Here is a 16,010-nt window from a genome sequence, read left to right as displayed (position 1 = left end):
TGCTCTATCTTCCCCGTTCACACTTGTCTCATCTTTAGAGCAAGAGCTTTTCTTTTTCTCTTGTGCTTACACACAAAAAGGCAAAACAAGAGGAACCAAGAGAGAGTGAATGACAACAGGGAGTGGGTGAAAGTGAGAATGCATGCCATCTGCTTTGTCAAATGGGAACTGTTCCTCTTAAAGTTTCAGGCATTCTGATACAATTTGTCACATCCAAAGCAACAGTGCTTTCCTTTTCTCTCAAAGTACTTTTCCTTTCATGGATGGAGAGCTTGTTGCCTTCTAAACATGCATATAATGCCCCACAAAGTGTCTGTGTGTGTGTCCTTCTGGCTACATTGCTGCTATGTAGAATTACAGGGGTGAATCTGTTCCAAACTGTTTAGAGATGCTAGGGCAAATATACTCCACTGAGTTTTCTACCTCCATTTGCCCGTCTTTCTGTCTGCCTCTCTAATTCAGTCTGTGAATTTCAATCTATCCATTCATTGCTGTATCTCTGTCTACCTGTCTCACTCACCTTTACTTACCTTTGCTTAAAAAGTGTCTTTATGTGTGTTTGGAACTGTTTGCCCATCATCGTAGCAAATTTCCCAAGGCTTCAGCCACTGTGGTTAGGCCACAACCTTGTTCACACACAGACACACACTCACACACACTGAATGTGCCTGTGTGCTTGTGTGAATGTGTATGTTAATACTGAGCAGTGGCCCTCATCACGCTCTGATACTGCCAGCTTCTCTGATGTCAGGCCAGATTGCTCAGGTCAGGACACCCAGCACAGACTCCATGCTGTTTATGTGTGTGTGTGTGTGTGTGTGTGTGTGTGTGATTGTGCGTGTGCATGCACACACGGTTGGAGAGAGAAAGAGACTAAGCAGAGAGAGAGAGAATATATGTTTACATCAGCCATGTATTAAAGTGATTAGACCGTGGAGCCAGAGAGACGAGTACTGGAACAAACAAGTAGCTGTGTGCTGCCAACACACACTTCCCTTGTGTGTCTATGTGCTTTTAAGGGCAGTGACGCGTTTCTTTGCCCCTTGTGCATCTGTGCACCACACAGACCTGCCTTGTGCGTGGTCACTCTCATTCAACTCACCTTAATCCCTCATCAGGGAGGTATAAGAGCTGACGTACAGCACCTACTAGCCTTAAATTACATCCCTTACCCCCCCACTGGCCTGCTACCAACCCTCAGAGCCCCCATAAATGTCACCACAGAGCTCTGGCCTCAGTGTGGCATAACCACCTCAACATTGGCCCTTTATGAAAGCGAGCTACTTCTAATTAATGGCTTTAGCCTTTACACAATAAAACAACTAATATTATGTGTGTATTTCTGTCTGCCTCTCAGCTCCCGTATTAAAGACACTTATTCGGGGGCCAGGTAGTAAGGTTTTTAATAAATGTGCCCTGTCGTTGTCATTTTTAATTTCATTTGCGCCAATTTGGTACCTGTTGAAAAATGAGCTGTTTTTCGAGAACTTTACTAACATTGAGTGTGGAATGTGAGCAAACAGAACATTGCCTGTTTTGCTCTCTGGTTTCGAGTCAACCGATTTATGCAAATTTAACAGAAAATGGGCATTAGCCCAAAAGGCTGCTCGTCTGAATATACCCCTCTTAACAGTTTTGAGGCCTGATAACATCATAACTGCAGGCACTGCTGCCTGCACACACGAGAAAGGGAGGTGCACTAATGGTGCATATGCACTTCAGTTAAACGACAAGACCAGTATGCCAACAGGATGCATTAATACGCAAAAACAAGTTGCGCTGCAAACAGTTGTATTGATTGTTAATGAGTTTCTATGGACTTAAAATTCATCTTGTGCCCTGTCATCATGGTTACCTCTAATTGAAATAAAAGCAGATGAGAAATGACGACACAGTTCTATTTCTCTGTCTCTGTTTATGTCTCTCTTATCGGATCTCTAAAAAGCACTTTGTGTGACGTGGAATAACAGGAATTGATTCTGTACATATTTGAAGCAATGTTGGTGAGTTGACCAGGAGTCAGAATGGGGGTGAAATAAGGGAATAATGAAGAGAATGAGCTTCCCTGACTGCTGTGTTGATTGCAATGGGATGTCCAGAGCGATGGGATGACGTAGGTGAACGTGCCAGAGCTAACCGAGATCCCTGGACATGAGCTGTGGCTCCTCTGGTTGTGTCTTATCAATGTGACACACTTGTAGAGACAAACCCACGCGCACACACTCATGGACACGCAGAGCAGGATGGGCATAAATATAGACATCAACACTCTTTTACACTCCCACACATGCACATGGGCGCTTGTTTTAAACCACTGAAATATCATTGTGGTTGTGCTGACAGATGGATTGAAATAATGATGAATCCATACCCTGCAAACTTAATGGCCTGTGTCTCCATATAAACTAGCATTTGGGGGATTAAAAGTGAGGGGGTTTACTAAAGAAAGGAAGAGAGAAAATGAGAAACGACTAATGGTGATGAATGGTGAGGTAATATGAGGCAGGTGGAAGAGTTGTGTGATGATCATTCGAGGCCTGTAGGCTACTAATTGAAGCATAATTACAGAATGACCTCTCCCATTATGTGTTTGGGACTGGTGAGTGTGTGTCCTGCTCCTCTCTCCTAAGTTGATCCTGCAGTCACGGCTGGTTTTCAGATAATTAGAATCAGCATAATCACGGATGGGCCTCTTGTGATTAGGACTCAAGAAATTCCAAATGCGAATGGATGAATAGAACAGCTAATTTGATTATGAGGGATGAGATGTGCAGGGGGTCTTTATTCTGGCTGCAATATTTGGCATCGAGGATCATTTGAGTCACACACAGCTAATCTTAAAATTAATTTTCTTTCTCTTTCTTTTTTCCTCTTTCTTTCTTTCTTGATTAATTGAGCGAACTCTTTTAAGGATATTAGTAAGAAATAGAGATATTATTGCAACACAGGGGAGAAGAGAAGAGCTAAATTTGTACAAGATGCTGGTATTTTTTTTCCAATCCCTTATGTTCACCCTCACTGATGTGCAGCATAGCACAGCATCTATGGTGTGTGTGTGTGTGTGTGTGTGTGTGAGAGAGAGAGAGAGACGATTGATGGATGAGTCAACCAGTGGGAGGAGAGAGAGTGAGAGACAACAGAAAGAAGGAGGGAAGGAAAGAGGAAGAAGAAGGAGAGGGAGGGTGAATGAGCCGACGGGGGTAGAGCACAAACCAGCGAGTGATCAAGAGGTAGAGGGAGGAGAGAGGGAGAGGAGGAGGGGGATGTTGCTGTTGCTGCTGCGACTCTTTCTCCTGTCAGTCGGCTGCTGCTTGCCTCGCAAGCGGGAGGGAATACAGAGCGAGCGAGGAGCAGAGGGGGAGACTGAGAAAGACGCTGGTCTGCGCTGTATTTTGTTCTAGGAGCACAATTGTCATCCGCTTGACACAGGAAGCTGCAAGCACACTGTGAGGGACTGGATCTAGATGCTAGCCACAGATCTGCAGATCCATGGATTACCAGCAGTCAGTAAGGGTGACTGCTACTGCCACTCTACTAACCCACTCGTCATTTTGAGCAGAGGAGTGAACCCACAGTCTCACACAGCGGGGAGTCTGGCTCAGTCTGGACTCAGTGGAGACAGAGAGGCAAAGAGAGAAAACAAGCCAGACACTCCTGGGGTTTTTACACCTTTCTTTCTCCCTCCATTTCTTTCAGTCTGCTAGTCTGTGTTTCAGAGTGTGTCACTGATGCTGTTGCTTGACTCTCTGCAGGGGGGATGCTGGAGGCTAATGTGGCTAACATTAGCATGACAGCTAAGCCCAGAGAGCTGGACCTCAGGTCTGCTGCTGTCTCCTGCCAGGATACTTCAGCCCAGGCCATGGCCTCTAGGAAGCCCCCACCCAAGTCCTCTGCTCTGCCACAGGGACCTTCACGTCCCTCTGGGTCAGAGCTCAAGGTGTACCGGCCATCCTCTGGATCCATTCCAATACCGATCCCAAATTCATCTGGTCTCCGGAAGCAGCGATCACTTAACAATTTGTCTGTGCTCACTGATGCTGAGAAGAAGCTGCACCTGTACCAGTCTCCACGGTGGAATGATGATACAGGCCGGCCAGGTGCTGGCCACAACAAAGCAGGCCAGACTAAAACAGGGCAGGCTGGGAGTGCAAAACCACCGCTGTCCCGGACCCTTTCGAAGTCAGAGCAGTCTCTTTTCCAGGGAAAGTCCAAACCGCTCTGCTCCCCTGCTGTGACTTGTAATGGAGGGAAACCAAGTCGAATCCCTGCTCCTGGTAAACCACGGGGACCTTATGCGGAAGTCAAGCCCATCAGCAAGACCTCAGAAACAGGCCAGACTCCAGACACAGACCCTGCTGTCCATCCAACCAAAGCTACCTCAAATGGAGCTGGGAGTCCTGGAACTAATGGCAAAAAACCAGCGGAGAAGGGGAAATCTTCAGCTCTGTCAGCAGAGGAAAAGAAAGAGAAGAAAGGAGTCGAAGGGGAAGACAATAAGGGCTTTCTCAAGGTGGACCCAGAGTTAGTGGTAACAGTTCTGGGAGACCTGGAGCAGTTACTCTTCAGCCAAATGCTTGGTGAGTGTACAGTTTCTTTCCTTCTTTTGTATGATACCATGCAGGTTCAAGCTTAAGCTTAAATACTTCGGATGGGATACAACTATGCCACCAAGTTCACTTCCCTATTGGTTCAGTGGACATTGAATAATGTAAACATCCCCTCCTGTCTTTTCCTCCTTTCTCTGCACCCAATATGTTCCCTCCAGCTGGCTCTACAGCTCCAGCATCAACGGAGAATTTTAAATGAGTTCAGTCTCTGTTGCAGCAGAGCATAATGTCAGGAGAATTTTTCTTAGAGCTTTTCAACACACAACGGTGATACGCCTCTTTCCCTACAGCCAGTCGCATGTTCTTCATTAATATGTGTTAAATTGATTCATGTTTTATTTATTTGCTCAGATATAGTAAGCATTTCCACATGGCTGGCTTTGTTTTGCTGTTGATTCATCAGCTAGCGCAGGAGTATTTTGTCTTCATGTCGTCTGACCCACTGCCACAGTGAGCTAGACATAGATTAACCTATCAAACACATTCCCCTTATTTTCTTGTTACAGCATCATAAATGTGTCATCTTTTCTCTAATACGCACTTGTATAGCTGCACTGCTGCCAGCATGGAAGCTAGTTCTAGTACAGATAGCCATCCACACATGTGTGCCTGTGTATGCAGTAGTTAGGAGACTAAACTGCAGGTTCCATATCAGAAATGCTGTCTCAGCTTCTCCTGGCTCCTGCCAAAATCAGCCATTCGTTAATAAAGGCCGTGTGAGTGGGACTAGTGGGGTGTGTGTTTTCAGTCGGTAAATAAAACGGCTGCATATTGAGCCAGGCTGTAGGTCACAGTGGGCCACATATTTAGCCTCGCCCCACTCCCTCACCCCACCCTCCTCCCCACCTCACCCCTTCCCTCCCTCCTCCCCTCTATTTCAATTGATCTCCAGGCCACTGACAGATGGTCACTATCCACCCTCCCTACCGCCACCCCCTGTTACCGGGGGCAACGTGCGGGAGGAGAGGGGGGAATCTGAGGGGGTGGTGGCATGGGCAGGTAGTTCGCGTGCTACCATGCATGCGCACACACACACACACGCTTCCATCAACACACAGTGTCACACACATCAGGGGGCAGGCTTTGTGTACCAGGACATTGTCTCTCCAAAGTTTTAGCTATTGGGGATGTTTGAGTTTGTGACTAATGGGTCAAACTACAGTCCGAATCTGGACACGTCATCCATTATTAATTTCATACACACACACACACATTGTGGGTTCGTATTTCTCTCTTTATTACTCATATCCTTCCATCCCTCTCAGCAGGGATAGATAACATCAGAGCTAGGGAGGAGGCAGGAGAATAGTGTAGCAGGTCATTTGTATCTGACTTGATATGAGGATAATGATGGACATTTTCTGTCCATCATCGTCCCTTGCTCTGTCTTTGTCCTGTTAAGTAATATCTCTCACTTCTGCCACCTGCAACTCAGCCCCACATCAAAGCTTGTGTGACCTTGCTTTGCGTGCATGTCTAACTGTGCATCATATGTGTGTGAGTGTTTATGTGGTTGTTATGTGCATTTGTGACCTTGCTGCAGGCCTCATTGTTGTGTTTCAGGCCACACCTACATCAGGCAGAAAGGTTGAGCAAATAGACAGAAACAATGTAGCATTTCTAAAAATTGAGACAACCAGGATACAAGTGAAACGACGGGACTTCATAATTGAAGGAGACTTAATTGTGGGTGAGGTTCCCTAAAAAAATCACGCTGCTCCCTTTTTGACACACCATCACACATTTGAGTGGCATCATGTCCTTATCTTGTTAGAGCATCACTCCCATCTTGTCATTAATAGCTCTTAATTTTTTGGGACCTCATGAGGTACAGATGAATGGGTTTGTACTGACCTGGCACATTCCCTGGGAGGCTCCCTTTTAAATTTGATGAACAGATTTGTTGTATTACGTCCAGAGCTGCAACCATTTCCTGACAGATATCTGTCTGGCCCACTTAAACCAAATGAAGAGATGGAATTTGGCTAATTGGCAATGCTGTCCAGTTTGCAATTATTTTCTGAACATTGACCTTTAAACATTGTGATGGAAAGAAGAGGGATGAGGCAAAAAACTGGAATAATTTAAAGGTAATAGCTAGTAACCTACATTTCTAAATGGTATCTCTGGTGACTAAATGTAACTTTGGGTCATTAAAGCTTACAAGAACCTGCCTAGGGTTGATGAGAGACGCCACAGCAGGTGTGTGGGTTCTTTATGTGCGTACTCTTGTGTGTATGTGTGTTAGGGAGAGGTTAATTGTAACTTGCCCTGTAGCTTGCGGCTGTGGTCTCATCCTTTATTATATCTGCTTCTCCATTTCCGATGGGACTTACAGCTAATTGGTTTCTGCTCCATCACAGGAAGATAGATTATGGATGTTCAATGTATCATTCCTGGTATTACACTTCCTTCCTTCCTCTTCCATACATAGTCCCATGTTCCTCTCATCTGCATACTACATGCTGTGGACCTAAACGTCATGGTATTATATATCGTGATGATGGCCTTAACGTGCTTGGAGCCTGTTGTCATATTAGCTGTTAGCTGCGGGGAGAAGAATATGTGCCTGTGTCTTGTGTATGTCATTTTGCATGACAGCTAGCAGCATGCACTGTGACACTGTCCTGTTTAGGCAACAGTGGGCAACAAATAATGGAGGATGCCAAGAAGGTCTAATGGCATCCCCATTAGACTTCCTTGGCATCCACCATTATAACCATTATAACCCAAGACCATGAGCTACACACACACACACACACACACACACACAAGAGGAATGGGGGGAAAAATACTTGGATCTTGGATACTTAAAGGTTAGGCCTATATGTTTATCTTCTGAGGTGATTTATTTTAGGATTAGAGTCAGTATTATCTGTTTTTCTTTAATCTGACGTACATGTTTAACCACTGGGTGATTAAGAGCTTTTTGCTAATTTAGTTTAGAGAAGTACTTGGCTTGTGCAATGGCAGGCAGCAGCTTTGGACATTCAGTAGTAATTCTCTTAAATGCTTTGTATTTATAAGATGGATTTAGTTGTCAATGTTTTTGTGCAGTATTATTACTTCACAAAAACTCTGAACCTAAAAGGCACCTTGTTAAGTATCTACTGTACAGGCAGCACCGAACCCCAGATGTCACCAATGGGACCTTCCTCTTCCATCCAGGACCCGTAATGAGGTGTGTGTGTGAGAAGTTAAGATACCCTAAAGCAGTGGCCCTTCCCAGCATGGGGCATGGTTTAGAGAGGATCCAGTCTAAAGACACCATCAAGCATCCAGATTAGGCCTTGCATAAAGATAATGAGAAGATTCAGCCCCCATTTCACTAATCACAGATCTATCACCCCAGAAAAGGCCACCAATCCTAAAATGAATTACAGATTAAAGGCAAAAGGACATCTGTCTGGATTGAGATTTGGTATTTAGGGAATTTTACTTTATGAAGGATCAGATAGAGAATATAGATTTAGGTTAGAAGATTGGAGCTGTTGTGTGGCTTTTGGTTTTGGTGAACGTGGAAATCGGGGAATGTGTTGCACGTAACGATGATGATGAAGTTTCAGTTGAAAAGAGCCAAAAAATTGTGTTTTTGTGGGCTTGTTCATGAGGCTGATGGTTTTTCCTGCCTCCTCGTCAACTGTCTGTGGAACAATACACGCTACAGAGGACTCAACAAAGCCTTAAAAAGAAGTCACAGGCAAACACAGGCACAAACACCAGTCTGTTCAAGAGAACTGAACAGCACTGCAGGAAACAACAATAAAGCTCTGCAGTTTTAATTTAATGCAGTTTTACCACATGCACATCCAGCGTGTGCCACATTCAGTCATTGATATCCACTTCTAACCACGTGGCAGCATTGTGATCATAGTGCTGAGTCTCCATTGTGATGCAGGCTTAGACAGAGCACCGGGTTCTACCCTGAGCTTCGCTGACTGAAGGATTCAGTTGTCCTCCCATCCAAGAAGTTGTGACCAGCCGACTAAACGCAAACACCCGAGGAGCGCAAGCATCCCTCCAATTTTTTCTCATGCTCTGCCTTCCTCTCCCCGTCGCCCCCTTCCTCTCTTTCAACTCTGATGCGAGTTGACGTGTAGCAGTATTCTGTCACCCGTCAGACAGCAGAGAGGATATTTCTGGTGCAAGTTGTTTCAGGAGGAGGACAGAGGGCACCTTTTTAGTGTGACAGGGATGTTGTAACTGGAAGCATTCATGGATAGAAAGAGTGCTTGCGCATATGATTGCATGGATAAGGATGCATTTTTCTCTATGGTTGTGTGTGTGCGCTTACAGTGCTTTGTGGTCAGTCTCTAAGGACTTAATGCAGGGGCCACTGCATTAGTGCTCTGCTTCCTGCCATCCCCCTCCTAAATCATATTACTACTCTGATTTTGTCCCATCAGCTCTGACACAACACATACACACACACACACACTTTGCTTATCACTAAAAACAAGCAAGTCATGTAATTATACCATTTATAATATCGTCTGTTCATTTTCCAGCAATCACTATGACACCAGGGCTGTATAGTTCTTTGATGTTTGTATTGATGTTTGAAAGATTTAAGTGTTTATTGATGTCACTGGAGCACTCACTTACACTTACCTCCAATGTGTCACAGGAAAATTACCATTAAATTGTTACAGGATGAAAAAACCAGGCAAGTACTTAGCTCAAATATGATGATAGGATCGAGAAGATGGATAAGGAAATGATGTGATGACGGTCATACACATTCTAACTGTGTTCATAGGTTGTTGTTTTTTTCCCCCAATATAACCAGCTAATGACAGAAATGTGGCCTATGTTTGATTGAGTAATAAAACTACAGTATGATCTGATAAAATTGCTTATTTTCATGACCATCTGTGTGTGGCAGAGGAGGGTTGATAAGACAGAGGGAGTTTTATTCAGGCCATCTTGTGATAAAGACAGACTTATTTCTGTTCTGTTTATGCTTTTCTCTGGTGACGTGTCACATAAAAGAATTCATTGTCACTAAAAGAACTTTGTGCATCTTGTGGATATGTACTCTAAAGAAACAGTACCAGTCACAAACACATACACCATTCTTCTGACTGAGTCTTATGACAGTATTTTGGTTAGCCTGCACCAGGGATAATATGAAGGCTGTGTCAGTGGTGTAGGCCGGAGCTAAAGAAGCAAACGGATGTTACCTGGGAACAGCTTGTGATCTCTTCTGATACCTTTTATTGAACTATAAATATCCAGCACTCTTGGATATGATGGCTAGTCAGTGACATGTATAGCTATCACATATTATGTGGGGTTGTTTCATTTTGCCTGCAAGTTTAACAACTTATTATATTTAAAGTTTCTTGAAGATATCAGGTTGTTGTGTCATTTAACAGCTTTATGTGAGTTTTTGATATATGTCTATCATATTTTATAGAAAAACAAAAAAATGCTGAACCGACTTGTACCAAACTAGGTGTCAGGGTGGGGTCTGGACAAGGGAAGAACTTTGGGACAGATTGGAAACATTTTCTCTGTCTGAAGTTTGGTGTATGTTCTTTGCTGTTTGGATTTTCACTGACAAAACAAGGCATTGAAGATGTCTCGTTTGGAAATCACAAAATACTATCTTAGTCATGTTTTCAAATTTGAAAAACAAATCTATCTAACTCTTTGATTCTGTCCATGTGCTTCACTGTGATGTATTTTCCTGGTGAAGATTCATGCTGACCAACTCACCCAGAGCGGGCAGACTGTATGACATGTGAGAGGGGAGCTGCTGCTGTGTTTTAGCACATCATAAAACACAGTTCCACAGGAAACAAGATCTCTTGAACAAAAATAAACCCAAACATTGCCACACATTGTGGTCTGCCTTGGCTCGTTGCTGGGTTTATTTAGTATGCGTCTAACTGTGCGGCTGTGTACTTGCATAAATGTGTGCGTGGCACGCTCAATATTTAGATGGATACAGATTTAGATTGAAGCTGAAAGTTTCAAGTGCAAGAAGCACAAGAGATAGAACGGAAAAATTTGCTATTTCATAATGCCACATAGACACACACACCAGTTAAATTGGGTGCTTGTGTTCTTCCTGCAGGTAATGACAACCTCACTTTCATACTATGTTTGACTTAAATGCAGTGTTTGTGTCTTAGGTTGGGCCTACATGGTGTAGTGCGTACCATAAAGACTGTGTGTACCAAAAGCCCAGTGGCCTGGGTTTGAGTCTGAACCAGTGGCCCTTTATTGCATGTCCCTTCCTTCATCTCTTTACTCTGAAAACCCCTGGAATATTTAATCTCATTCAGTGCTGCATGGCTCAGTGGAATAGACACGCACATTTACACAAACACAAACACACACCTCTTTGAGGTTTGCAGTCTAATCATCACAGCTAGAAGTGAGACGTTCGTTTGATTTCTCTTCTCTCTAAGCAGATAACGCTCTGGCTTCTAAGCAGATTGAGCTGTGGTTAAGGAAATCTGGCAGGTTTTTTTGTGTGTATATCTGTGTTTTGGTCAACTTTCAGACAGCCAAGGTTCTTGAGGAAAGGAGATCGCAGCTGAGGTGATAAGAAAGTGACAATCACAGATTTTAATTCTGCCCTGGATATTGCACAGAATACCTTGGCTCTATTTGTAGCAGTTTGCCAGTTTCTTAACTCCACTTTCGAATGGATTTTAGCGCCTTCAGCTCACCCTTCTGCGGCGTAAGTTGTAGAATTTAAACAAACAACTGCTCAAAGTTGCTGTACCCAGACACAGCATTGTGCTTGGATGCACTCATTCGCCATTCGTGCCTCACATCAGATATGATCTTTCAAGGCTCTAATATCCTGTTGCAACATCCTGGTGAAATAGATGAACTGTGTTGCGTGTGTGTGTTTTTGTGCAAATGGGTGGATGGACATTTGCAGTATTAGCGCATGTTTGTCCACAGTGTCCAGATGTGCAGGAACGAATGCATGTTGTAATACTTCCTGTTGTGCAAACTGTCTGAGGTCAACAGAGGGCTCAGCAAAAACGGAAAGAAAGAAACTAAGGCATGAGAGAATGAGACCGGGCATGTCCGACAAAATAAAACATCATGAACAATCTTGGTAACACAGTAACTGGTGTGACTGGTATATAGCTGGTCTTTGTCTCCATACATTAAGAAAAAAATAGGAAAAACATCCTGTTTGTGCGATTGGTCAAATCACTTGTCAGGAATGCTGTAATTATTGCCTTTGCAACACTTTGGAAGGATATGACTATTTTGGAGACTTAAGAGGCATCGCTTGTGGTTCAAATGTTTTACAGTGTAGAATCCAGTGATGTTCACTCCACCCATTTATCTTGTGATAAGGCTTCTGTAGCCTGAGGGGGGTTACAGCAACTCTAACATATGTGTGCCTACGTGGACAGGACAGGGACAAATGAACTCCGGAGGGAAGGAAAGAAAGAATAGAAACAGGAGCCATTAATCAAACCTTCATTTGTATCCTCACAAAACTGAGGCCCCTGCTGGTGGACATGCACCAGCAAGAGCCTCACACACCTTCATGTGTGGGATGATGCGTGAATACACCTTTACAGTCACAACACAGAACACTGTCAAATAAGGATGTGACATTACTACACAAACGCACACGTACAGATACAATGGCAAATTGCTCCTGCAACGACAGAGCCATTAAGTATATCTTTGGGGAGTTTGGTTCTTTCTAATGGAGAGGAGAGTTAAGTGAACCGAGAGAGGAAGCACTTTCTCTCTCTGCCAACCATCAGATGTCTTCTCTTCTGATGCATTTGTAATGATTATTATCTATGAAGAGGAAAAGTATCCATAACCAGTCATACACAGAGTTGGTTGTAATCAATCAATAGAAAAAAAATTCAGACATGTGTTTCTGGGTTAGGGTTAGCGTTAGGGACACTGCAAAATGCCACAGAACTCACATCACAAAATCATGAGTAATCTTAGAAATTCTTAGATTAATTATTTCCTGCTTTGGAGCACTGTATGAACTTCTGCCGGAGCTTTTGCTCTTAGGATTCAAAGTGGAGCTTTTTAACTTTGCTGCTGATTCAAAGATCAGTAAATCTGTTTAATGGGCTTGAGACAAGACCAAACCCACATTAAGAGGCGAGGCAGTGCTTTTCTGTGTAACCATTGTACATTTTCACAGTCTGGCCATCTGTGAACTCGGTGTGGTGGCTGAATACGACAAAGCGAAAGGCTGTTTTACCTTTGTCCTTTACACTCACTTTACACAACTTTCCACTTGTTTCTTTGAACTCTGTCCTCCAGTTTCTTTTGGCTGTTCTTCCTGGCTTAGGATCCAGGGAGTGTCGTGCATATGCAGAGCATACATGCACTTACAATAACACTCTCATGCTAAGTTGCTGACTTTCATTTCAAGAGTCTGAGTGGGCCATTATGAAAGGCTTCTCAACTGGTTTCACGGTCTCTTCAGAGCTGGAGTGCGTGTTCACCAGTGCATTTGGAAGAAGCAGGTGGAGCCTCCGACCCGACACGCATGTGCAGTGCACACACGCTCATTTTAAACCAGATGAGTGTAATTTATCTGTACCCCTGGAGAGCTGCCAGGGCTGACAGGGGTATTTACATCCCTAATTCCCACAGCACCACTGCTACCCCCTCTCTCCATACCAGCTGGGACAACCAGGGCCAAGGCAGAGGCGGGACAGGAAGTCTTTTACAGACGCGTACTCACGCGCACACACTCAGTGACATGCAGACCGTATCTAATCAATTTGACGCCATTGTTAAACAAAGCTCCCATTTAGAGTCATTTAAATCGCCCAATTAAAGCCTGCATGTGTCTATAGTGTGTATCAGACTGTCTGTGTTTACACGTTGGATGGGGCTTTTGTTCCAACTGCACCTTTGTTCAATTAGGTAATGAAAATCGAAAATCTAATGCAGAAACGTGTCTCTGCACGGATTGATTTTCCAGACATCACACTTCTACTTTAAATATGAGCACCTTCTGCAGAGCAAAGAGCTCTTTTCAACCATATTTTTATGAAAGATTTGCAATGTCTGTCTGTGTGTGTCTGTGTATGTGAGCAGGAGCAGGACAGGGGTGGATCAGAGTAACTTCATCATCTCTCCATCTAGCTCTCTGTCCCCAGGGACAATCAATCAATTGTCTTTGTGGCCATTTTGTTTTGGACAAATCAGTCCAGTGCTATAAATCGTATTATCGTGCGTGTGCGTGTACACCATGCCACTTTGTATGTAGATATATGTGTATGTGAAAACTGTGTTTAGTCTGCAGCTGTTGTTGAGACTGACACCTCTGGCAGCTGATGATTTGCCGCCCTCGCTCATTAGAATGACCTCTCCTCCTTCACCTCTTCACTAGCCAGCTGGACTGATTCAGTGGCGGCATGGTCTTGAACAGGGCCTGTGTATCTGCATGTGTTGTTATGGGTTTTAGATTTCTTATTTTTTTTTTTTATATATCTTGATTATTCAACACAATTTAAAATTCTTCAGCAGTGCTAGAAGTACTGCATAATTAGAGCACATACAAAGCAGATACATGGTCTACTAGGGGTGTGCCAAAAAAATAATAATTATTATAATTTTAATATAAGAATCATGACTCTCATTTACAACAATTCAGAATCAATTGAAAATATCCCAAAATTGCTAAAAATAAATAAATAAATAAATAAAATAAAAAAAATCTGCAGACTGTCTGCCTGTATGCAGGACGTCCTAACGTCACCACAGAGCCTGTTCTGCGACATACACCTGCGTGGTAAGCACCGAAACAAGGAGGAAATTGGGATTCAATTGAGATCTTCCTGAAAACTTTAATGCTTTCACACATTTAAGCAAAAACATAACAATAAAACAACAAAACAGACGTCCCACAACTTTGGTGGAAATATCAAATCCACTGTAAACTTTTTAATTTCTTCTCTCCCCATGCTCTTTGGTTTTCCACCGATTACTGACATCTCCATTGAAGTACATGATAGTCAACCTCTTTGAGTGACTCTGGTTTGACTGCTTGCATTAATTTGTTAATGGGGGGGGGGGCATTATTAGTGACCCCTTTGGAGCATTTCCCCGACAGATATGTTGCTTTTTATTCTGAAAAAAAAAAAAGACCGGGGTCCGGTTTCTGGAGAGGAGTCCAGTCTCTCATCTCATCTAGTCTCTGGGGGTCCGTTGTCTCATCTATTCTAATCGCCGTTCCTTGTTGTAGCCCACTTGTTGCCAACTAAGCAATTGCCCCCACCAGTTAACCACTGTGCCACCATGCTGCTCAGGTCACCACATACCACATACATTTACATCATGTGACCAATAGACCTGGTGACTCTCTTGCATTTTAGCACCATCACTGTTTCATCATCATCATCTCCCTTCACACTTAAATACACACCAGGAGGCGAGGGGTCGAGGTCATGTGATGCAATTTAGGTGTGTTGATGAGCACACTGCCTAAATGTGTTAGTTTATTTGGTGTGTGGATGTGATTCTGCTCTCAGTATGAGATCTGAGTCATGGCTCACACCCTATGATCTTAAAGCTTAGAAAAATGCAATGTTTGGAACAACAAAATTGAGAGCAATTTGAAATGAACTGCGATTAAAACCATTCCTAAATATGCATACAGTCTCTATGGCATGGCACATTGTAGATAAAATGTTTATGGCATTGGGTAGCTCAAGAGAGATTATATAATCGTATTTTCTTTTATTGTCGCCAGTCGTCTAAGCCTCCAGGGGAGCAGTCTTAAAACACACAGCAGAGTGGCTGGATGGCCCTGTAGGACTTTAAGTAGCCAAATCTTAGTAGATTATAGTATATTACGAAGGGGTGAGACAAATTCCAGTGTATCCCTTGATGGGTTTAAGTGACAAAGATTTTTGCTTTATACTGCCACTGAGCAGCTGAGGGGTGAAAGGGCGGAGTTCAGAGATCAGGCACCAGGACGTTGGGACTGAGGGTGGTTAGAAAGGAGGCATCCAGACAGACAGAGAAGTGATGCGACCTATATGGTCTTAAAGGACTTTTCTGCCGGTCTGACTGCCATCATATTTAATTAGTTTTGCTTCACTGCCATCTGCAAAACAAGTGCAGTTTGGTTGCTGTTACTTCTGACGTGCCTGTTCTTTCTGAGATCTTCTAGTTGTACCATTTTCCCTCTGTTGTAGATTTATATTTCAGGCTCACATTATAGGATTAGATATAATCCCAGATTTTTGCCAGTGGCTGCGCAGACTGAATATTATATTATTACCATAATATCAAATGATTATCTGTATTGTCTGTCTGAGTTTTGAGCATTCTGGAAACACCCCAGATCTTAATTTTGTAATTAATAATTGTTCATAGTGTGTTTGCAACTTTTAACTCTGCGTGTCTATATTGTGAATATATGTAGATGTT

General features: G+C 43.4%; 1 protein-coding gene across 2 annotated transcripts in view; it reads left to right on the top strand.

The window, feature by feature from the left end:
• nav1a (neuron navigator 1a) overlaps positions 1-16,010 on the top strand; it is a 75,007-nt gene that overhangs the window by 10,343 nt on the left and 48,654 nt on the right. For both annotated transcript variants that reach the window (XM_029505702.1, XM_029505701.1), the window contains exon 4: positions 3,753-4,577. In XM_029505702.1, the coding sequence (XP_029361562.1) occupies positions 3,753-4,577 (825 nt within the window). The remainder of the gene's footprint in view (positions 1-3,752; positions 4,578-16,010) is intronic.

Source organism: Echeneis naucrates, chromosome 7 (assembly GCF_900963305.1).
Source record: "Echeneis naucrates chromosome 7, fEcheNa1.1, whole genome shotgun sequence".
NCBI classification, from domain to species: Eukaryota; Metazoa; Chordata; class Actinopteri; order Carangiformes; family Echeneidae; genus Echeneis; species Echeneis naucrates.
This window is presented reverse-complemented; position numbering and strand designations above follow the sequence as displayed.